This window comes from Bubalus bubalis, chromosome 6 (assembly GCF_019923935.1).
Source record: "Bubalus bubalis isolate 160015118507 breed Murrah chromosome 6, NDDB_SH_1, whole genome shotgun sequence".
NCBI classification, from domain to species: Eukaryota; Metazoa; Chordata; class Mammalia; order Artiodactyla; family Bovidae; genus Bubalus; species Bubalus bubalis.
In genome coordinates, this window is record NC_059162.1 from 20,226,315 (window position 1) to 20,248,354 (window position 22,040).

The following is a 22,040-nucleotide window of genomic DNA, read 5'->3' on the forward strand; positions in this document are numbered from 1 at the left end:
GTTTTCTAATTAGAAAGGGAGAAGGCGGCGCTAGTGGTAAAGAATCTGCCTGCCAATGCAGGAAACATAAGAGACGTGGATTCCATCCCTGAGCCAGGAAGATCCCCTGGAGGAGGAAATGGCACCCCACTCCAGTATTCTTGCTGGGAGAAATCCGTGGACAGAGGAGCCTGGCAGGCTATAGTCCATGGGGTTGCAAAGAATCAGACACAACTGAGTGAGCACAAGCATAAGGCAACATGAGATGCTAAGTATGCCCAATTTCAGGCCCCAAGGACTGGAGAACAAAGCTAGTGGAGTACATCTTAGATATTATACTAAGACTTTTTTTTTTTTTTTTCCTATTTTGAAAGAAATGATGTAAATGAATTCTCTGAAACAAAGCCTCATTTTAAGGAGGAAATGTGGTCACAGTTTGGGGACATTTCAAAGGATTCAATACATGCCTACAAGAAAGAAGGGCATATAGTCAGGATGTCAACAATGCTTTTCCCGTTAAGGACTGTGGCCATTATCGCTATCCTAAGAACAAGAGCCATTCTTGATGTGTGTGTGTGCATGCACACTCAGTCATGTCCGATTCTTTGCAACCCCATGGTCTGCAGCCCACCAGCCTCCTCTGTCCATGGAATTTTCCAGGCAAGAATACTGGAGCAGGCTGCCATTTCCTTCTCCAGGGGGTCAACTAGTGTCTCTTGCATTTCCTGCATTGCTAGGGAGGTTCTTTGCCAGCTGAGTCATTGGGGAAGCAGAGATCTTCTAAATGAACTAAAATTCCCTGAGGACAAGCCCTCCTGGACATGCTGGAAATATGCTGACTCCTTGCCTCTGAGCTGTATAGACCCTTCCCCCCACTGGTTAGAGTGGTGCTTCTATAGGGCCATCCACAGCAGTCTGGAAGGTGGTCTGCCTGTTGGTCTTGTATAATATGGATGCCTGTTTTATGATAATGTCACACTGTGTTGTTCCATCCTCTTAGTCATCAAGCCCTATAGACTGCCTCCACAATTTCATGTTATTTTTTCCATTTCCACGACCACTACCTGAGTTCAGGTCACCATTAATTCTTGCCTGTCGTATTGCAGTAGCCTCCTAATTGAGTTACTTCCAATCCTTTCTCTCTGCATCCATTCTAAAACCAACAATTTGAGTAATGAACCTAAATTAGAGCATATATCATGGTACTGTAGTTCTTGTTATTTAGTTGCGAAGTCATATCCAACTCTTTATGGCCACATGGACTATAGCCCACCAGGCGCCTCTGTCCATGGATTTCCCAGGCAAGAATACTGGAGTGAGTTACCATTTCCTTCTCCAGGGGATCGTCCTGACCCAGGGATGGGATCCACTTCTGCGTTAGCAGGCAGGTTCTTTACCACTGAACCACCAGGGGAGCCCACTCTAGTTCTTAGAGATCCCCCCTTTTTAGTCCCTAGAAAAGGTCTAAGCTTTTCAACTGGTTTTCAAAGTCCTCAATGATATGGCCCCATCCTGCTTTTCTAGCCTTTGTATATCCCATATTAATAAACATTCATATTTATCCATTCAACAATGGGGTGTTTGCCATGGGTCAGGCATAGCTAGGGTTACAAAAGAAAACAAAGTATCCAAGCAGATTGCCAGTGGAAAAAAGGAAAAAAATTGAAGAGTAACTAGTATGGAAGAAGGAAAACCAGGAGACTACTGTGCCCAAAAAAATCACATGAAGAAAATGTTTCAAGAAGGGAATGATTAAATACGTATTAAATACTGCTAAGTCAAGTAAAATGAGGACTCCAAATCAACAATTGGAGTTTGGCCATGTGAAGGTCATTGTTGACGCTGACAAGAATAGTTTCAGTGGAGTAGTTGGAATGAAAGCTTGGTTGGGGTGGGTTCAAGAGAGAGAATAAAGTAAGGAAGTTGAAGGTTTTTGCTACACAGGGGAACATCAAGAATTTAGGTTCTAGGGACTTCCTTGGCGGCCCAGTGGTTAAGAATTCAAGCTTCCACTGCAGGGGGCACAGGTTCAATCCCTGGTCAGGGAACTAAGATCTTGCATGCCATGCAGGGCAACCAAAAAAAAAAAAGAGAGAGAGAGAGAGAATTTAGGTTCTGGTAAGTCTTTCTAAAGATGTGAGAGAGAACATCAAGTTTGTTTGGTGATGGAATTATTCAATATAGAGAGAGAATTGATGATGCAGGGGATAACTGCAAGTACTTGTGGAGGCAAAGAAGATGGGATCCAGTGCACAAGCAGTTGATCTGAGATAGCTGAGAAATTTCAATCATTTTAACCATAGTGATATACAGTGGAAGTGAGAAATAGATTTAAGGGCCTAGATCTGATAGATAGAGTGCCTGATGAACTATGGAATGAGGTTCGTGACATTGTACAGGAGACAGGGATCAAGACCATTCCCATAGAAAAGAAATGCAAAAAAGCAAAATGGCTGTCTGGGGAGGCCTTACAAATAGCTGTGAAAAGAAGAGAAGCGAAAAGCAAAGGAGGAAAGGAAAGATATAAACATCTGAATGCAGAGTTCCAAAGAATAGCAAGAAGAGATAAGAAAGCCTTCTTCAGCGATCAATGCAAAGAAATAGAGGGAAAAAACAGAATGGGAAAGACTAGGGATCTCGTCAAGAAAATCAGAGATACCAAAGGAACATTTCATGCAAAGATGAGCTTGATAAAGGACAGAAATGGTATGGACCTAACAGAAGCAGAAGATATTAAGAAGAGATGGCAAGAATACACAGAAGAACTGTACAAAAAAGATCTTCACGATCAAGAGAATCACGATGGTGTGATCACTGACCTAGAGGCAGACATCCTGGAATGTGAAGTCAAGTGGGCCTTAGAAAGCATCACTACGAACAAAGCTAGTGGAGGTAATGGAATTCCAGTGAAGCTATTCCAAATCCTGAAAGATGATGCTGTGAAAGTGCTGCACTCAATATGCCAGCAAATTGGAAAACTCAGCAGTGGCCACAGGACTGGAAAAGGTCAGTTTTCATTCCAATCCCAAAGAAAGGCAATGCCAAAGATGCTCAAACTACTGCACAATTGCACTCATCTCACACACTAGTAAAGTAATGCTCAAAATTCTCCAAGCCAGGCTTCAGCAGTACGTGAACCGTGAACTTCCTGATGTTCAAGCTGGTTTTAGAAAAGGCAGAGGAACCAGAGATCAAATTGCCAACATCCGCTGGAGCATGGAAAAAGCAAGAGAGTTCCAGAAAAACATCTATTTCTGGTTTATTGACTATGCCAAAGCCTTTGACTGTGTGGATCACAATAAACTGTGGAAAATTCTGAAAGAGATGGGAATACCAGACCACCTGATCTGCCTCTTGAGAAATCTGTATGCAGGTCAGGAAGCAACAGTTAGAACTGGACATGGAACAACAGACTGGTTCCAAATAGGAAAAGGAGTACGTCAAGGCTGTATATTGTCACCCTGTTTATTTAACTTCTATGCAGAGTACATCATGAGAAACGCTGGACTGAGAGATACACAAGTTGGAATCAAGATTGCCGGGAGAAATATCAATAACCTCAGATATGCAGATGACACCACCCTCATGGCAGAAAGTGAAGAGGAACTAAAGAGACTCTTGATGAAAGTGAAAGTGGAGAGTGAAAAAGTTGGCTTAAAGCTCAACATTCAGAAAATGAAGATCATGGCATCCGGTCCCACCATTTCATGGGAAATAGATGGGGAAACAGTGGAAACAGTGTCAGACTTTATTTTTCTGGGCTCCAAAATCACTACAGATGGTGACTGCAGCCATGAATTTAAAAGACGCTTACTCCTTGGAAGGAAAGTTATGACCAACCTAGACAGCATATTCAAAAGCAGAGACATTACCTTGCCAACAAAGGTTCATCTAGTGAAGGCTATGATTTTTCCTGTGGTCATGTATGGATGTGAGAGTTGGACTGTGAAGAAGGCTGAGCGCCAAAGAATTGATGCTTTTGAACTGTGGTGTTGGAGAAGACTCTTGAGAGTCCCTTGGACTGCAAGGAGATCCAACCAGTCCATTCTGAAGGAGATCAGCCCTGGGATTTCTTTGGAGGGAATGACGCTAAAGCTGAAACTCCAGTACTTTGGCCACCTCATGCGAAGAGTTGACTCATTGGAAAAGACTCTGATGCTGGGAGGGATTGGGGGCAGGAGGAGAAGGGGACGACAGAGGATGAGATGGCTGGATGGCATCACTGACTCGATGGACGTGAGTCTGAGTGAACTCTGGGAGTTGGTGATGGACAGGGAGGCCTGGCGTGCTGCGATTCATGGGGTTGCAAAGAGTCGGACACGACTGAGCGACTGATCTGATCTGATCTGATGGCAAACAGAATGGAAACAGGAGTAAATAAGTAGACTTGGTGATGAGAAATAAAGTTTATCTCTTGTGATTGCTTCCATTTTCTCAGTGAAGTAAGTTAACAGCTAAGAGTGAGGAAGGGAGGAGAGAATATGGGAAGCTTAAGGACATAAGAGAGGATGTGCAATGGTCATCTTGGATCACAGGAGACTGAATTGATTAAGCAAACACAATTGGATTACTGAGCACTTGAGATTTCTAGCTATAATTAAGGTGACACCTGCAATGCATTTCCTTTTTTAGGCTCTGAAGAAAAAGCTTTCACACACAATTTTTTAAATATATTTTTAATTGGAGGATAATTACTTTACAATATTGTGTTGGTTTCTGCAGTGTATCAACATGAATTGGCCACGGATATATGTATGGCCCCTACCTTCTGAACCTCCCTCCCACCTCCCACCACATCATTGAGCACACAAATTTGCTCAACCTCTCTCCCCTCGATCTAAAACTGCCTTCTAGAAAGCAGAGCAGAAAATACTTCCATGTCTTCTTCCTCTAGCTTGTCTAGCCCAAAGCAAATTTTCCAACCTCTCAACTCCAATATTAAGCTGTTGATGCCTCCTATAAAGCATAAATTCCATCTCACATGATGGTTAGTTGCTGTGCAAGATTGGAAGCTCCTTAAATAGAGAAACTATATCTTATTCACTACAACCACAAGATGTTTCTCTCCATCCTCTCTACCACATATTATAAATCTCCCTGGTTTTAGGTCTTGCCCAAATACATAATTGTGTGTTATGAATGCCCTATTTCCTTACTAAACAGATAGTTTCAGAAATAGGAAACTTGCTCACCTTTCCTGCTTATGTCCCTCAAATATTTTGCTCTTGAATTTTAGCTCTTATTTTTACAGGTCTTTTAACAAAAAGAAGTTGCTTCAATAAATGTTAATTCATACATATGGTATGTATCAGGATCCTTGTCCTCAAGGAGTTTACCCCTAGAGTCAAATGTCTTAGAGGAGGTGCTGACAGAGCAAGGCTTGTAGGTAAATAGCACCAGAGTATAGAGATGGGGAATGGGAGAAAGCAAATAGGGAGACAGAAATAAAATTTAGCTGGAGCAGAACAATTTTGTTTTGTCAGTTTACATAAAGTGATTCTATAGGGCAGTCCCCAGCTTGTTTAACTTATATGAGAATACATCATGAGAAATGCCAGGCTGGAAAAAGCATCAGCTGGAATCAAGATTGCTGGAAGAAATATCAATAACCTCAGATATACAGATGACACCATCCTTATTGCAGAAAGCGAAGAGAAACTAAAGAGGCTTTTGATGAAGGTGAAAGAGGAGAGTGAAAAAGCTGGCTTAAAACTCAACCTTCAGAAAACTAAGATCATGGCATCCAGTCCCATCACTTCATGGCAAATAGATGGGGAAACAATGGAAAGAGTAACAGACTTTATTTTCTTGGGCTCCAAAATCACTGCAGATGGTGACTGCAGCCATGAATTTAAAAGACGCTTGTTCCTTGGAGGAAAAGCTATGACAAACCTAGACAGTGTATTCAAAAGCAGAGACATTACTTTGCCAACAAAGGTCTGTCTAGTCAAGGCTATAGGTTTTCCAGTAGTCATGTATGGATGTGAGTTGGACCATAAAGTCTGAGCACAGAAGAATTGATGCTTTTGAACTGTAGTGTTCAAATCTGGTGTCCCCTGAACTGCAAGGAGATCAAATCAGTCAATCCTAAAGGAAATAAAAAAAAAAAAAAAAAAAAGGAAATCAACCCTGAATATTCCCTGGAAGGACTGATGCTGATGTTGAAGCTCTAATCCTTTGGCCATCTGAGATAAGAGGCGACTCACTAAAAAAGACCCTGATGCTGGGAAAGACTGAAGGCAGGAGGAGAAGGGAATGACAGAGGAGGAGATGGTTGGATGGCATCACCCCCTCAATGGACATGAGGCTGAGCAAGCTCAGGGAGATGGTGAAGGACAGGGAGGCCTGGCTTGCTGCAGTCCATGGGGTCGCAAAGAGTAGGACACGACTGAGCGACGGAACAATAGGGCAGTCCATTGAGCCTCCCCATTTCCAAGGAGTTGAGGATGTGCAAAATAACTATAGACCCCCCCCAACAATGCCCTCTTATTTAATCCATATTATCTAAGACTGTTGTTCCCCATCTGTAGCAGAATTTACTTATCCCTTTTCCTCAAAGTCTGAGTGACTCGATAGTTAAGGCTTTGGGAATGGGGGGAAAAAAAAATCTCTTGCACATAAACAACAGCAGCGTCTCGCATATCACGGCTTAGGAAAGCAGAGATAGCCATTAATAGGAGGCCCAGGTGGGCGCGAAGCCAGAGCGCAAGCCCACCAACTCAGGCGCCAAAGCCGCCGTTGTTACGTAACCAGCCGCGAGAGGCTCCGGGAAGCCGGAAACCCCGCCCTGCCCCAGGCCCCGCCCCTGCCTTGACCCCGCCGGTTAGGTGCCGTGCGCAACCGCCGGAAGCTTTGTCAGCCTTCCCCATTTACGGGATACAGATAGTGTTTTTTTTTAAGAGGTGCTGACGCCATTGCGTAGGACTGGCCCTAAAACCGTGATCTCGGAGCGCCTCTCTCAGAGCTTACTTCCGCTCTCTTCAAGTTAGGGATCGGGCTCAGCCTCCACTTTCCTCAGGCGGCAGCGGCAGCGGTTCGCGATGTTCGGCCTCAAGAGAAACGCAGTAATCGGACTAAACCTCTACTGTGGGGGAGCCGGATTAGGACAGGGCAGCGGCGCCTCCTCTCCGGGGGGGCGGCTCTTGGCTGCGGGGAAGGAGGCCACGGCGCGGCGAGAGGTAGGGGGAGGGGAAGCCGGCACGGTGATTGGCGGAAGCGCCGGCCCGAGCCCCCCGGCCACTCTTGCGCCCGACGCCCGGAGGGTCGCGCGGCCCTCGCCCATTGGCGCCGAGGGCCCCGACGTCACCGCGACCCCCACCAGACTGCTGTTCTTCGCGCCCACACGCCTCGCGTCGCCGCCTGAAGAGATGGAATCCCCGATCTCCGACGCCATCATGTCGCCCGAAGAGGAGCTGGACGGGTGCGAGCCAGACCCTCTCGGGAAGCGGCCTGCCGTCCGGCCTTTACCTTTGTTGGTCGGAGAAGCCAGTAACAACAGTCCAGGCTCGGACGGCTCGCTGCCCTCGACGCCGCCCCCAGCAGAGGAGGAGGACGACGAGTTATATCGGCAGTCCCTGGAGATTATCTCTCAGTACCTCCGGGAGCAGGCAACCGGCGCCAAGGACGCGAAGCCCCTGGGCGGGTCTGGGGCCACCAGCCGGAAGGCGTTGGAGACCCTGCGCCGAGTCGGGGATGGGGTGCAGCGCAACCACGAGACGGCTTTCCAAGGTAAGGGGGTTAGTCCTGGAAGTCGTGCTGCCTTTTTTCCCCAGCTCTCTGGACTCACCCATCTTCGGTGGGTGGAAACAGAAACGAGTCTGTATTGAAATGACTCTCTTCTTTCTGAAACCCAATATTCTGGCCGTGAGTCATTGTTTCCGCCCACTTAATTCTTTTGGAAATGGCAGCTCTGTTCAAAGCCCGGAAAGGGTGGGATGTCAGTTTTCAAGTGGGATCGCCCAGAGTGCTGTAGAGCCCGAATAGCAATTTCCCCCGCCGTGGGTGGGCAGGCGAATCGTGCCCTGGTGTAGACAAAAGCGACCGTGGGAACCTGCATGCTTTTCTTCCTCTCAGGCATGCTTCGGAAACTGGACATCAAAAACGAAGACGATGTCAAATCTTTGTCTCGAGTGATGGTTCATGTTTTCAGTGACGGAGTAACAAACTGGGGCAGGATTGTGACTCTTATTTCTTTTGGTGCGTTTGTGGCCAAACACTTGAAGAGTATAAATCAAGAAAGCTGCATCGAACCACTAGCAGAAAGCATCACAGATGTTCTCGTAAGGTCAAAACGAGACTGGATAGTCAAACAAAGAGGCTGGGTAAGTTTGTTTTAAGGTCGAGTAGGGGACTTGGAGTGGAAATGGATGAAGGATTTAATAACAGAAAGAGGATATCTAAAGGTTTTTAAGATGCACAGCTTAGTTTTCAAGGCTCTAATTGTGGACCTCTGGTTGCATGATGTTGATCTAATAGTTGGCCCGTAAGGATGGTGGTGTGAGTGTCTTGAACTGTTGCGTCAAAAATCCTGATTTTCTTAGGCTGTTTTATTGTTTGAGTCTTTTGCTTCGGGCATTTTATTATTCAGCTGGTTACTCACCCCAGTTAATTCAGATTATGAAGAAATGAAAGAAGAATCCCTTGGGGATGATAGTTAATACATTCTTGAGTGTGCCCCACCTCCCTTTTAATTGCATAATGTGTCTCCTTTGCAGAGTTGGGGGTAAATAATTGGTTCATCATTAGGTTTGGAGGGAAATCGTAGATATTTTAATTCATCTTTTCCTTGTAAATAGTGTTTTTAAGTCAGTGGAAGCCTGTGCTTGAAAATGTGCTTTTCTTTTTCGTTTTCTAGGATGGGTTTGTGGAGTTCTTCCATGTAGAGGACCTAGAAAGCGGCATCAGAAATGTGCTGCTGGCTTTTGCAGGTGTTGCTGGAGTAGGAGCTGGTTTGGCATATCTAATAAGATAGCCTTTTAAGTGCAATAATTGATTCTTCAACCACCAAAAACAGCCACGAAAATCACCACTGTGAACTCATACATATTTATGAAGTCGGACATCAGGCTGTGCAGGCCATCACCTAGCGATGGATAAAACCAAGTGACAGGAGGATTGTGGCTAACAGTAATAAACACATGAGAAAAGTAATTTCCCTTGAAGAGTCAGTATCTGAAAGAAGCTGAGTTCCATTTCAGCAACAGGCAACCTTTGGGAAGCTATGGAGATGGACATTTTGGTGAAGACTGTAGAGTGGAGAGACAACTCTCCTAGAACAGGAAATGGACAGGCTGGTCATAGATATGCCCACTGAATTCATAAACTTTTGTATAGTGTTAAAATAGAAGCACTAACAACGCCAGTAGCACGTGTAAAATTTAAGCTACAACTATGACAAGAAGCCTCAGTACTGTACAGCAGAGTGAAGGGAAGCTTTTTTCCTCTGTAGTTAGCTTTCCCATGTGGGATTCTTCAATAGACCAAATGCTCAGGATGTTTATAGCTGTTCTACTTTGAGGGATTCTTATTTGCCTAATGTCGTGGCCAAGAATACTGAAAGTTTGAATAGAATTACAAATTTGGAATGTTCAATTTTGAAAAACTGTTTATCTGTAAAAATTGTTTATAAGTTTGGAAATTAGTATTAATCAAAAAGATAAAAACAAAATTTATTTTCATTTTTTCATACCCTTAAATTCAGTTTCTATAGTTAGGAACCTGTTTCTTACAGCTCTTCTATTCTAATCTTTGTTCTAGTCAATACTAGTTTGTATACAGAACCAGCTGATGTAATGGTATGCAACCTGGTGTAGTACAACAATTCTGATAACTATGCAGGCTTTAATTTTCCTATCTTGATTTGGGTAAGTATTTCTTAAACTGCTGTTTGGGGGGGTTTTTTGTTTTTTTAACCTGGGACTGAGAAATTAATGGAAATTAATCCTTTCACTTTGTTACAACCTGGGTTTTCAATAATTGAGTCAAGGTTTTAAGGTTTATTTTGGGGGTGGACCACACAGGCTGATGACTTTCAGATGATGGGCTCTGATTAGGCAACTACTTATTTTGAATTCCTTCCATTTGTCCTAATTTAACTGGTGCAATTTAAACTGAGTTCATGAGCTCATCTTCAGAGCTTTTGCTAAAAGATTTTCAGGTGTTCCAATAGGAATATGTATAAAAAGATCACATCAGGTGGATGAGAGACATTTGACCCCTATTTGCTTAATAAATTGTACAATAATGGCTTGGCAAAGCAAGCTATAGTCTAACCATGGTGCTATTATTAGGCTTGCTTGTTAAAACACAGGTCTAAGCCTAGCCTGTGAATAAAACAGATACTTATTTCATTTTTATTAATGATTCTTGAACTTTTATTTCCTATCCTTCCTTAAAATATTTGCTGCTTATTCTGCTCACTCTACACATATTTATATTAGTCCCTACAAATTTACCTTGCCATTCCTGAACTCTTATTAGCCCTTTTGGTTTTTGGCATTAGCAACCTAAGTGACCACCCACAGAGTCCTCCGACCTTCCTCATTTTTGAATTTTATCTTAGGAGATGGCAGAAGAGTGGATGCTGACAGTAACAGTCATGAGGTGAGAAGAGTCCCTTTTTGTACTAGTATCTTACTGGGTGTTGCTTAACTCTGGGGAGAAATTTTCAAAAGTCCCCTTAGGGGTTTTCAGAGAAGGGGACAACTTCTTAGGTGATTTTCTCTAGGTACCTTTGCATTTGGATATGCTCACTTAAAATTGATGGGCTCTTTTGTTAAACCTCAAAGTTATATAAAAGTTACTAGTAAACCGAAGAAAACTACAGTGGAACCAGGATCATTTGAAAACTTGAGCCTCTGAATGTGACCTTTAGTTTGTGGACTCCAGATGAAAATAGACATGAATAAAATGACTAAGAATGTAATAAGGGAATAATTGCCCTGCCTGCCCATCTCTAAGCCTTAAGGTCATCTAGCTAGAGCTATTTTTTTATCTGTGTATTTATCATTGTGATCAGAGACCACTTATTTATATCATGTCTATCTCTAAGGACCTAAAAGCACTTTATATAGTTAATTAATCTTAAGATCTAGTTAAGGTGACTGAAAGGCCTGTCTCCCCATAGCCAGTTGTGGAAATAAGCACAGAGATGTAAATTGATGGAATTTAGGGGCCCCATTTCCACTTTACTAGGTGTGAGTGCTGAAATGTAAAGGAGGATCTAAAATTGATATTTTGGTCAGCAGCTGATGATGAGGGTTTAGGGAGCCCAATTGCCTTGGGGCAAGGTGAGGGCTTCTGTAGGGAGAAGAGGCACATGTTGTAAGTGCTGACTACATATGTGCAGGCAAATCCTCCACAGTGGAAAGGGAGGGGCTGCTTGGAAAGACGGCTCTCAGCAGCTTCTGTCTGATGCTTCTCTCAGGGAAAACCCTGCAGTCCTTCAGTCTTGATCCGTGTACATTTTGTTGGGGGTGAACACCTTGGTTCTGGTTAAAACAGCTAATGCTGTTGACAGCTGTGCCGAGAAGGGTTAGGACCAACAAGCTAGTGTGGGCTATCAAATGCAGTGTGTTTCCCTAACTTCCTGTCTTTCCTGAGAAGAAAATAAATATTTTATTCAAATACAAGGTGTGGTATGGGTGTTTTCTAATCAATGCTTGTTTTCCTTCCCCCTCTTAGGCAAGCATCTGAGGGAAGTCAGCTGAGCAAATAAGTACAGTCTAGGTGAATTAACCAGCAAAAGCTCCATAAAGCTGATTTGCCTTAGAGTGAAGGTCAGTTCCCTTTAGAATAACTCCTTTCATTCAAATTAGAGGTGTTGGGCTTTTAATTACATGTACTACTGTTGTACTTTGGAGCAGTTCCTGTACATTTTAATACAAAAATCAATACCCTGTCCTGGTTTCTTTTAACCATCAGATGTTGGTATAACTTGAAAGTAAGGAGGTTCATAATAGCAGTTATTGTATCACTATCTCACTCAACCTTTTGAGGTGATTGAAGGAGCTGGAAGAATTAACACCCAAAGTTAAGAATTTTGATAAGGTGGTTAGTACTAATGTTTTTTTCCCATTTCCTCCCAAAAAGGAGGTGTAAATTAGCAAGTCAATTGCAGAAGCACTGTCCTGTCTTTATTTCAGTTACTTTGAAAGAGAGTGGAGTCACCAAGGAAATGTGCAAATATGGAGTTTGCATTTTGGTTTTAAGCCCTGATCACAAAATACTAATCGTGCAAACGGGATTCTGTGCTTCCCCCACTTCGTGTTACGTACATCTGGCAGCTCCTCTTGCTGAAGCCTAACTGCCAAAAGATGGTAGTTACGAAGAAAACTTTTTTTACAACTGAACTCTCATACAGAGGTGTGCAGGGAGAGTTAGCAAAGGGCATGAGAGCCAGAATCATGATCAGTGTCAAGTTCTGCTGAACAGTATTGTTTCTCCCATTGCTATGTTGCTATCTGAAGCTGTTTCTGTGGCAATATTCCTTAGTTTAACACCTTATTAACTTGGGTCAAATGGTAACCAGTAATATGAGTCACTGAGGGATTCAGTCAACACTTTCCTCATTTAAACACCACTAGGCTTGTTCTTTCAGTTCCTGTTTTGTGACTTGAGTACCAGCTCTTTATACTGTTTCAGAACACTGTTCTTAAAGCAGTTGTGACAGCTGGAGGGTTTTATAAAAGTTAAAGTGTAATAACTTGCCAACTGGTGTGTAGCATGGCTCCAGCCAAATGCCCAGAGCACAGACCATTAATTCCTGGAGTTCAAGATGATCAGCTGAGTCAGTCTTAATTTATCCTAGTTCTTTTTGGCCCTATTTGTTCAATGATTACAGAACTTTATCTTCTGGAACCCTCCCACACTGTTCAAAGGCTTCTCAGTTTCAAGCTTTGAAAGCTTGACTCTCCCTCCTCTTTAGTTTCAAAGTTGTTACAGTGTTATCTTAGTTATGTGAAGCATGTGGAAAGATGGGGGTTGGGAATCTGCCTCCAGGCAGAGGTAACAGAACTCTTGGAATTTCATGTTCTTTAACTGGTAATTCTTGTGAAGGGGTGGGGGGAGGGGAATACAAATGGCAGGCGTCTGTTCCCAGCTATACCTGGTTTCTCTGGCAGTTCATTTCTGTACCTGAGAACAGAACATATTTCTTGACTGTTGTGAAATGTGTTTGGACCAAGAGTACTGCTATGGATTTTACCCCTTCCAAGTATCTGTTTCCATGGCTTGTTTCTCCCATTGGGTTTCTGTATTTTTACCAGTTTACCTTCTCTTCCTCATCCCCTGGTTAGGGATTAGGTTACCTTGCTAAGAATGTTTCAATACCGCAATGAACTGGGACTTTTTTTTTTTTTTTTTTGGAACTGAAACATTTAATGAGTTCAAGGCAGCCAGATGTTTGAGATTTGTCCATCACCTGGCAGGGGACTGCTTACTGTGCACTATCTACTTTAGGATGCTGGAGTTAGGAAAAGATTAATTCTTCCCCTCAGTCAAAATTGACAAGGAAGGAGTGGGAGGTTGGGGGTAAGTAGATGTAAGCTTTTATATATAGAATGGATTGAAAATAAAATACCTAGGGAACACTGCAGGGAACACTGGAAACTTCACAGCTAAATGCACAGTGAACTTTGGGTCCTGGATGGGGGGGCAGGGGGGGGAGGGGCTATAAAGGACTTAAACAATTGGGGAAATTTTAATAAGCAATATGTTAGGTAGTACTGATCAATGTTAAATTTCTTGAGTGTTTTAATTGTGGTTATGTAAGAGAATGTCCTTGTTCTTAGGACATACATCTGAAGAATTGATGCATAATGCATGGAAAGAAAGCAACTGTAGCACAGTGGTCAAGTTCACAATCTAGTCAAGGTGATCACAGACAAAGGTAATTAGGAGCACAGTGCACATGGCGCCTAAAGGTATTGTAAAATATATGTATAGTAAAACAAGGGCTGGGACAAGGCAGGGAACATTTGAGATTGGACCTTAAAGTGAATAGAAAACGTGCACAAAAGTGTAGAAACGGAAAGAACCTCTAGTGGAGGCTATGAAAAGGAGATTTGTAGATTATTTTTTTACTCATTTCATCTTCCCTCCCTGTCTTCCTTCCCCTTCACCCTGCATGGCCAGTGAATACAGTATCTTCAGTTTCTTCCATTTAGGGCCTTATATAGAAGTATTGGAGAACACTGGTAGAAAAAGAAAAAAGAGGTCTCTTTGGTTTTAAGAAGTATGAATTTGGTGTAAATGACATACAACTTGAGTGGATTGTGTTTATCTGGGAAGTAAAGAAGACAGACTTGGTTGTTTCCTCTATCTTGTTAAAAGTGGCAGTCTTGAACACAAAACCCAAGGATCATAGCCATCGCCGACTGGATCCTGGTGTGGGAGCTGGCATTGACAGACCTGCTTTGAATGAAGTTGTCTTAAGAGCACCACCTAAGTTAGTTCACTCACACATTCACCAGCTATCTTCACCCACTCAGGTTCACATAGGGAAAGGAAAATAAAGAACAGCCCTCAAAAGTCATTTAACCGGACCCCAAGAAACTGAATGACGGCGCCACTCTCCCTAATCCTGTTCCCGTGGGAGACTCGATTACAGGTATTCCCATCCTGGCTCAAAAAACCAGTTTGCTCTGACTGCCCAGACTTCCCCACAGGCTGCATTCTTGCCCATGAGCTCATTGTTTTGGCTTCTCTGCCTGTATAAATCCACAGACTGCCAGAAGTCTCAGTCCCAGCCCCCTAGCTAGCTGAAGCTGCATTCCATTCAGAACTTCACCACCCCCACTGTGGTCACATGTGTGTGTTTATTCAGGTTATCCTGGAACAAGGTGTGCTGGGAAAGAGCCAAGGAAAACTGTTTGCTGGATTTCTACCTGAATTAGATGAGTTTCCACTTTAAGAAATGCCTTCAATTCTGTGCCCCTAAAAACAATCATTTCCAGTTTAGTAGGAGAAGCTGGTTTAAAAATTGTGCTGCACATTTCATAGACACACCTATAGGGCTGGTATGACTCAGGTGTTCAGATTTGGGAATGGGTGGGGCGGGGGGGGAGGTGGGGGAGCAGCGCTAGGTAGGGATTTTCCCTTAGAAACACTGCTTTCAGAAACTACTGGATCCCTATGCCCACATCTTTAAAGCCTTTCATCCTCAGCTCACACCTCTATTCCTGAGGTTGCCTGGAATGATTCCCACCCATCTCTTGTCCTTGGTGGGAACGGGGCAGGGGCACAGCTGGGCTACTGCAAGAAGCAGCTGTTTCACTGCTTTGTTGTTAAAATTTCCTGAGAAGATAGCTTGTTTATTTCCTTAGACCGTGAAAGCCCAGATCTAAGGCAAGGTGGAGCTGAAGGGTAATGGGAAGGGCATTTCTCTTTGTAAAGTTTGGAGTTAATACTGTATGCCCAAGCTGTATACTCATTTCCTCTCTACTCTTCATCGGTGGTTTTCTTTTTTTAAAGAAAAGCCAAAAACAAAACTGCAAACTGACACTGAGGGAGGTGACATTTTTTTCATTTCTCAGAAATCCTCCGTGAGGCAGAGTAGAGAAACAGAAACAGGGAAACAACTTCATGTTGAAATGACGTGAGGTTTTGTCTGCATGTTTTGAAATGAGGTGGCTTGTTTTCAGCTCTAAGGAAGAGCAGCTCTGCAGAGGAGCTTGGTAATGGCAGAGGAGTGGCTGGCTACCTGCTTCTTTGCCCCTTTCTCTCAAAATTTGGTTGTTGGGGTCAGATCTGAAACAGGGCAGAGGTTCTGTACTCTGTTTTCCCCCTCATGAACCATAATGATCAATCCATTTCACTCAATGCTGTTGAGTGAAAAAAAAAACTTACACAAAGTAAGGATTTGGTCAGCAATCCCAGAAGTAGGTTATTAAGTACAGAACACATCAACACAACTTTGTCCTGGGGGGGGGGGGGGGGGGGGGGGGGGGACATGACTCAGTAAAACATAGAACCCTATGTTTGCGTGACAGTGTATCTCATACAAAGATGATGTATATTTAATTATTGCATGGGGCTTAAACACTGAATATATTTGAAAGAATCAATTCCTCAAAACTTTAAGTTGAAAAATGAAATTTAGACAGGATTTGCGTGAAATGCAGCAAAATCATGAAAGACATTTGAAAACAAGAGAAACAGTTTATCTCATCCAAGTTTGGATCACTGCGGTCCAGTAACTATTTTGATAAAGTGTGCTCTGTGGGAATGAAACTGAATAACAGATAAAAGGAATTAAAATTTAAAGTGAAAATACTAGGTCTCAGGACTTAAGTTTCTCCCCTGTAAACTGTATTTGCCTTTCCAATCTTATTATTGCAAAGATTTAAAGAGAGATTAGAAGGCTTCCCTGGTGGTCCCGAGGTTGAGAATCCACCTGCCACTGCAGGAGACATGAGTTTGATCCCTGATCTGGGAAGATCCTATATGCTGCGGAGCAACTCAGCCCGTGCACCACGACTACTGAGGCTCTGTTCTAGAGCTTCGGAGCTGCAGCAAGAGAAGCCACTGCAATGAGAAACCTGTGCAGCAACGAAGACGGAGCATAGCCATTAATAAATAATTTTTAAAAAGAATACATACAAGTGCTTTAAAAACAAATGTAAGGGATTTTGGGAAATGTCCCGTAAGGACTAACTCTTGACCATGTCCAAGTCATTGAATTCCCAGGGAGAAACCACTAAGAAGCTGGTATCAATTAAAAGGGTCTGCAGTATTTTGAAGCAGAGGGGACATAAACAGGATTTTCTGTGCCTGGGCATTGTGGGAGTTCAACCAGATGGCAGAAATCCCAGGGGTAAGTTAGCACCCTTCCAAATCTTCCCTATTGCCTGTTTCTGTATAGGTCAAAAGCTAAGATCGGGGGACTTCCCTGGTTTGTTGTTCCCTGGTAGTCCAGTGGTTAAGAATCCACCTTGCAGTGCAGGGAATACCAGTTCCATCCCTGGTCTGGAAAGATCCCACATGCCTCAGGGCAAATAAGCCTGTGCCCCACAACTACTGAGCCCAGACCCTGGAGCCCTCGAGCTGCACGTGCTGAGCCTGCATTCTAGAGCCTGTGCTCTCCATCGAGAGAAGCCCTCACAGGGAGAAGCCTCTGCACCGTAACGAGAGGAGCCCCCATCCGCCGCAACCAGAGAAGGCCCAGGAGCAGCAACAAAAACCCAGCGCAGCCAAAAATAAAGAATTTTTTAAAAGAGCTAAGAACAGTTTTTGCCTTTTTAACTGGTTGGGAGAAATTCGTGACTTTAAAATTACATGCAATTAAAATTTCAATGTCAAAGTTTGGGACAGCCCTCTTGGTAAAGATCCCACCTGCCAATGCAGGAGACGTAAGAGACGTGGGTTCAATCCCTGGATTGGATCAGATACCCTGGAGGAAGAAATGGCAACCCATTCCAGTATTCTTGCCTGGGGAACCCTACGGACAAAGGGGCCTGGTGGGCCACAGTGCATGGGGCTGCAGAGGGTGGGGCACAATTGAAGTGACTTAGCAGTGGTTCAGCAAGTCAAGAATCTGCCTGCAATGCTGGAGACACAGGAGATGCAGGTTTGATCCCTGGGTGGAGACGATCCCCTGGAGGAGGAAATGGCAGTTCACTCTAGTATTCTTGCCTGAAAAATCCTATGGAAGAGGAGTCTGGTAGGCTACAGTCCAAAGGGTCACAGAAAATCGAACACGACTGAGTGACTAAACACACCACACAGGACCTTGCTGCTGCTAAGTCGCTTCAGTCGTGTCCGACGCCACGCGACCCCATAGACGGCAGCCTACCAGGCCCCTTAGTATTGAGTAAAATCACGTTTGGGGGGCTTCCCTGGTGGCTCCCGACAGTAAAGACTGCCTGCAATGCAGGAGACACGGGAGATCCTGATGCAGTCCCTGGGTCGGAAAGATCCCCTGGAGAAGGGAATGGCTATCTACTTCAGTATTCTTGCCTGGATAATTCCATGGACAGAGGAGCCTGGTGGGCTAGTCTGTGGGGTCACAAAGAGTCACAACTGAGCAATAACAAAGTTTGAAGGGAACAAAGTCATGACCATTTGTTTACAAATTGTGTCGTGAAGTCGCTCAGTCGTGTCTGACTCTTTGTGACCCCATGGACTATAGCCCACCAGGCTCCTCCATCCATGGAATTTTCTAGGCAAGAGTACTGGAGTGGGTTGCCAAAGGGCTGCTTTTATGCTATAACAGCAGAGTCAAGGGTTGCAGCAGAGATTGATGGCCTATAAGATTGAAAATATTTATACTCTCTGGTTTTATTTATTTTTTTAATACACCTGGCAGCATGTGGAATCTTTGTTCCTCAACCAGGGACCAAACCCACACCCCCTACACTGGAAGTGTGGAGTCTTAACCACTGGCCCACCAGGGAAGTCACATCTTTGGTACTTTAGAAAGAGGTTGCCCTTTCCTCTACCTGAGCTAAAAAGGAGTCTTACGATGTCATGAACGAGTCAGGCAACCAAGAATCAAGGCAAGGGGAGGGAGGAAGAAATGAAAGAAGGGGTCTGGTCCCAGGGCAGATTAACTCTGCCCCCTCCCATCAAGGTCAAGGTCTTTGCCACGTTGCCTTTTATTCTAGGGATACCAGGGACACACACATCCTCCTTTTTAGGAGTAACCTCAGCCTCTCACCCCGTTTCTTTTCCTCCTAACTCCCAAGTTCTTTCTGTAGAGCTGTCTCTTAAGATTCAGGCAAGGCTCACATAGACATACCTCCTAACTCCAACCTGGAACCTTCCTGAAACTGAACCCATTTCTCCAATACTGAGATTCTTTGCCAGGACATTCAAACACAGCTCTCTGGTGCTCACTGAAAAAGTGCTTTGGTCTCTCCAGTCCCTCATCTCTGCACCTCCCCTTCAACCGACGGAGCTGATTGGTTCCCTAGGTTCTGACTGCCATGGCTCAGGCATGCCTTGTTTTGGACTAACTTGGTGCATTACTCCCTCCAATCCTTCCTAGGGTCTGACCTCAGCCATGAAACACCCTCCTCTAGAGTTTTCCCCAGGCTCCAGGGTCAAGGAGCCGGAAGTCAGATTGAAGATCTGTACTGTCTAGTTTGGTTAACCCAAACTGTTTATCTCTCTTGTTGACAGACTTAGTCTTAGGTACTTTCCTGAGGGTTTCTACTTCCTGTAGAAGGTGCCTCCCACCCTTTATAGCTGACATCTTTTCATCACCTGCCTGTGACAAATAAGCCCCCCTCTGCTCTAACTTCTCCACCCAGCTGACTCCCAGAACCAGAGATGCTGGTAGGAGAGAGGGTGGGAATGTGGGACCCCCACCCCCACTCCACCTCCAAATTATAATCTCTAGCCTGATTCTCCATGCTTTAAGAAGAGGTTTTCCTGATTCAGTTTACTCTGGTGGGGGAGGGTGTTAGGTTCAAATGAAGTCTCTATTTGTAAAACTGGGGAGAAGGGGAAAGCAGAAAATGGAAGAGGATCTGGTTGGAGAGAATCTGGAAAGGAATTAACAGTTCCTTGCATTTTATTCTCACTCTCATCCCTCTGCTCTCCAGGTCTATCTAGATCCTGCCTCAAGGGCTCTTGAGAGAGGGTTTCTTAAGACTCTCTGAGACACTCATGCCATCACGTGGGTCAGCACCTGGGCCCTTGCGCTCGGCTTCACTCCTAGTTACCACAGAGGTTGAATCTGGACCAGTGAAACGTACGGGTCTCTTCAGACCCACCCCTACAGCTGTGAGCACCTGCTTGCAGGGAGGCCCCCAGTTGGGGAAGTCTAGAAGCTAAATTTAGTCTGAAGGCTCAAGCGTAATTGGGTGGGTGATTACCCTGGGGAAGCTGGGAGGGGGGAGGGGGAAATTCTGACCCAGCTGAACAGAGTCCTCAGAAGTTCACTTCTAAGTCCCCGGATTAGAACCACAGTCACCTTCCCCCAGCAAACACTCAGAAATGAGAAGCCCCAGCAATCTGCTGGCCTTCTGCACGCTTGATCTCTCTTGTGCTCATCAAGATTGTTCCTACCACCACCCCACCCCCACCTCAACTCTCAGGGGTCCAGTTCCTCTGAGTCCTTCCCTAAATTCCCCCCAGAGCAGCAAGGCTAAGGGCCCCTGCACCACATCTCCCTGAACTTGGGTTGCAGCTTCCTCTCTCCCAAGTCCCTCCACAGGGTTTCAGAGGTCAGCAAAGAGGTGTCTGGCCACAGTAATCCCCTGAAAGAGGCCAGGAAAAGGGGTGCTTGAAGTCCGCTTCTGCTTCCTGAAAAGTTTCACAGTGACTCCCCTTCCCATTCTGACCTCAGTGACCAGAGCTTGGGGACTGCACTGAATCCTAGCTTTAAAATGAAAGGGAAAAGGGGGCAACCCCCCAGATGAAAACCTACATCCTGAGAAGTCAGAGGCTGAAGGCTGTGAGGGAGCTGGGGGATATCAGGGAGGGGAGGTGTTGAAGCTGGGGGAGCCCTAAGAGGGGCTTTGGCTGCATTCCCCACCTGTGATTGGCTCTCAGGCTACGGCCAAAATCCAAACCTGCCCGGCAACAGTCCTGAGAGGCCCTAAGAGGGAGGAGGAACTTCGGGAAGTCAGCTGAAATGGGGCCACCGCCCAGCCTTCAGCTTCCAGGAATCACTGGGAGGGCCCTAGCTCTTCACCACACCCCTCCCTCGGTCTCAGGACTCCGCCTTCAGCCTTCAGTGTCTGCAGGGCTGGCTCAGGTCCCACTCCCCTGGTGCCCCCACATCTTTGATCCCCTTAAGAGGTTCACCAAAGACAGGAGCCATCTGATGCCTGCAGAGACACTGAGACTGGGCCCCCTCTGTACCCCATTCTTCATTTCCCACCCTGGAGGAGTCAGTTTCGTTTTCCTTTCCCCCCATTTTTTCTGCCTCCTTCCTGATACACTGTCTGCCCGAGATGGTACCTGTAGTCTTCCTTCTCAGCCATTTCCAGCCCAAAGAAAACCTGCTTCCCAAGGCAACAGAATGACGTGAGGGAGCTGCCAGAATGGGAGAAGTCCTGTCCCCTTGGGTAGTTCTGGGGTCCTTCCCAGGGTCTGGGTGTGTCTAGGTGTACATGCTCAGGACAGTAGTCACTGAGTTCAGCTGTTTCTGCAGGCCTTTATTTATGATCTTACTTGGTCAGACTTGTGGAGGTGAAGGGATGGGGGAGGGATCCTCCTAATGGGGAGAGAAGCTCAATTCTATTGCACTTCCCCCTTTCCTAAGCATGGGGACCCCTCCCCCAGAAGTGTGGCTTCCATAAGTGGTGATCGGGACTCAGAATTGTAGGGGTGGGGTCGGGGAGAGGATTTGTGTTATGGAAAAGGCTTGTCCGTGCTCACACCACCTCCAACAAACTATTTACCTTGAGAGCGGACATGGGCGTTAGGTTGGGAGGAGACCAGGGTGAGACATCTCGGAAGAATGTGTCTTTGGCTGGACATCCAGTACTGCCTTGGCTCCACCCTTGACTCCACCCCCAAGTCCCCTAGAGCCAGGCCAGGCTCCTCCTCCTCCTCCAGCCCTTTCTGCTGGAGGTGGGGTTGGGCGGGGATCATTTCCTTTCCTCCCACTCTATAAAAAGCAACAAACCACGGGTAATAGCAGAAAAGATGAGAGGGGTAGGAAGGCAGGGGCAAGGAAAGAGAACAGGAAAAAGGACCCCTGAAAAGGCAGCTGTCATTCAGCTCAGCCCCAGATGGAAAAAAAGTGCTGCTAGATTCCAAGAGACTTTGCAGAAGGACCCAGCCTACCAAGAAACCCACCGTAGACCGAGCAGTTTCTGTTTTGGACCCAAGTGCCCAACTCTGTACCTAAACTGGGGGAAGTAGTGACCTCTAGTGGTTGATGACCAACCTGCAGGGCCTGTGATCAGCCAGGACCCTCTGCCTCTGACCAAGGCTTCATTCGGGGGTCTCGGGTGACTGGGGCTCCCTCATTAGGCTTTCTGCTCCCAGACTCTCTCCATCTGGGCTCCAAGCGCTGTTCCCCTTCCCACCCTTCATTCTCACTCACACAGCTTGCTTAGGTGGCCTGTACAGCTGGGTTCCCACGAGGACAATGAAGAGCCTGTTTC

General features: G+C 45.3%; 1 protein-coding gene across 1 annotated transcript; it reads left to right on the plus strand.

The window, feature by feature from the left end:
• The first annotated feature begins 6,861 nt into the window (after positions 1-6,861).
• On the plus strand, positions 6,862-11,609 carry MCL1 (MCL1 apoptosis regulator, BCL2 family member). The gene is made up of 3 exons (XM_006058113.3): positions 6,862-7,707; positions 8,053-8,300; positions 8,834-11,609. The coding sequence occupies exons 1-3, from the start codon at positions 7,020-7,022 to the stop codon at positions 8,948-8,950; spliced, it is 1,053 nt and encodes a 350-aa protein (XP_006058175.2). The 5' UTR covers positions 6,862-7,019; the 3' UTR covers positions 8,951-11,609.
• The last annotated feature ends 10,431 nt before the right edge of the window (positions 11,610-22,040 follow it).

What these genes read in the sequence shown, in the direction of transcription:
- MCL1 (XM_006058113.3), top strand. Translation starts at nt 7,020, where the DNA reads ATGTTCGGCCTCAAGAGAAACGCAGTAATCGGACTAAACCTCTACTGT. An exon ending in CCACGAGACGGCTTTCCAAG is followed by an intron (nt 7,708 to 8,052) that starts GTAAGGGGGTTA and finishes TCTTCCTCTCAG; the next exon opens with GCATGCTTCGGAAACTGGAC. An exon ending in TAGTCAAACAAAGAGGCTGG is followed by an intron (nt 8,301 to 8,833) that starts GTAAGTTTGTTT and finishes TTCGTTTTCTAG; the next exon opens with GATGGGTTTGTGGAGTTCTT.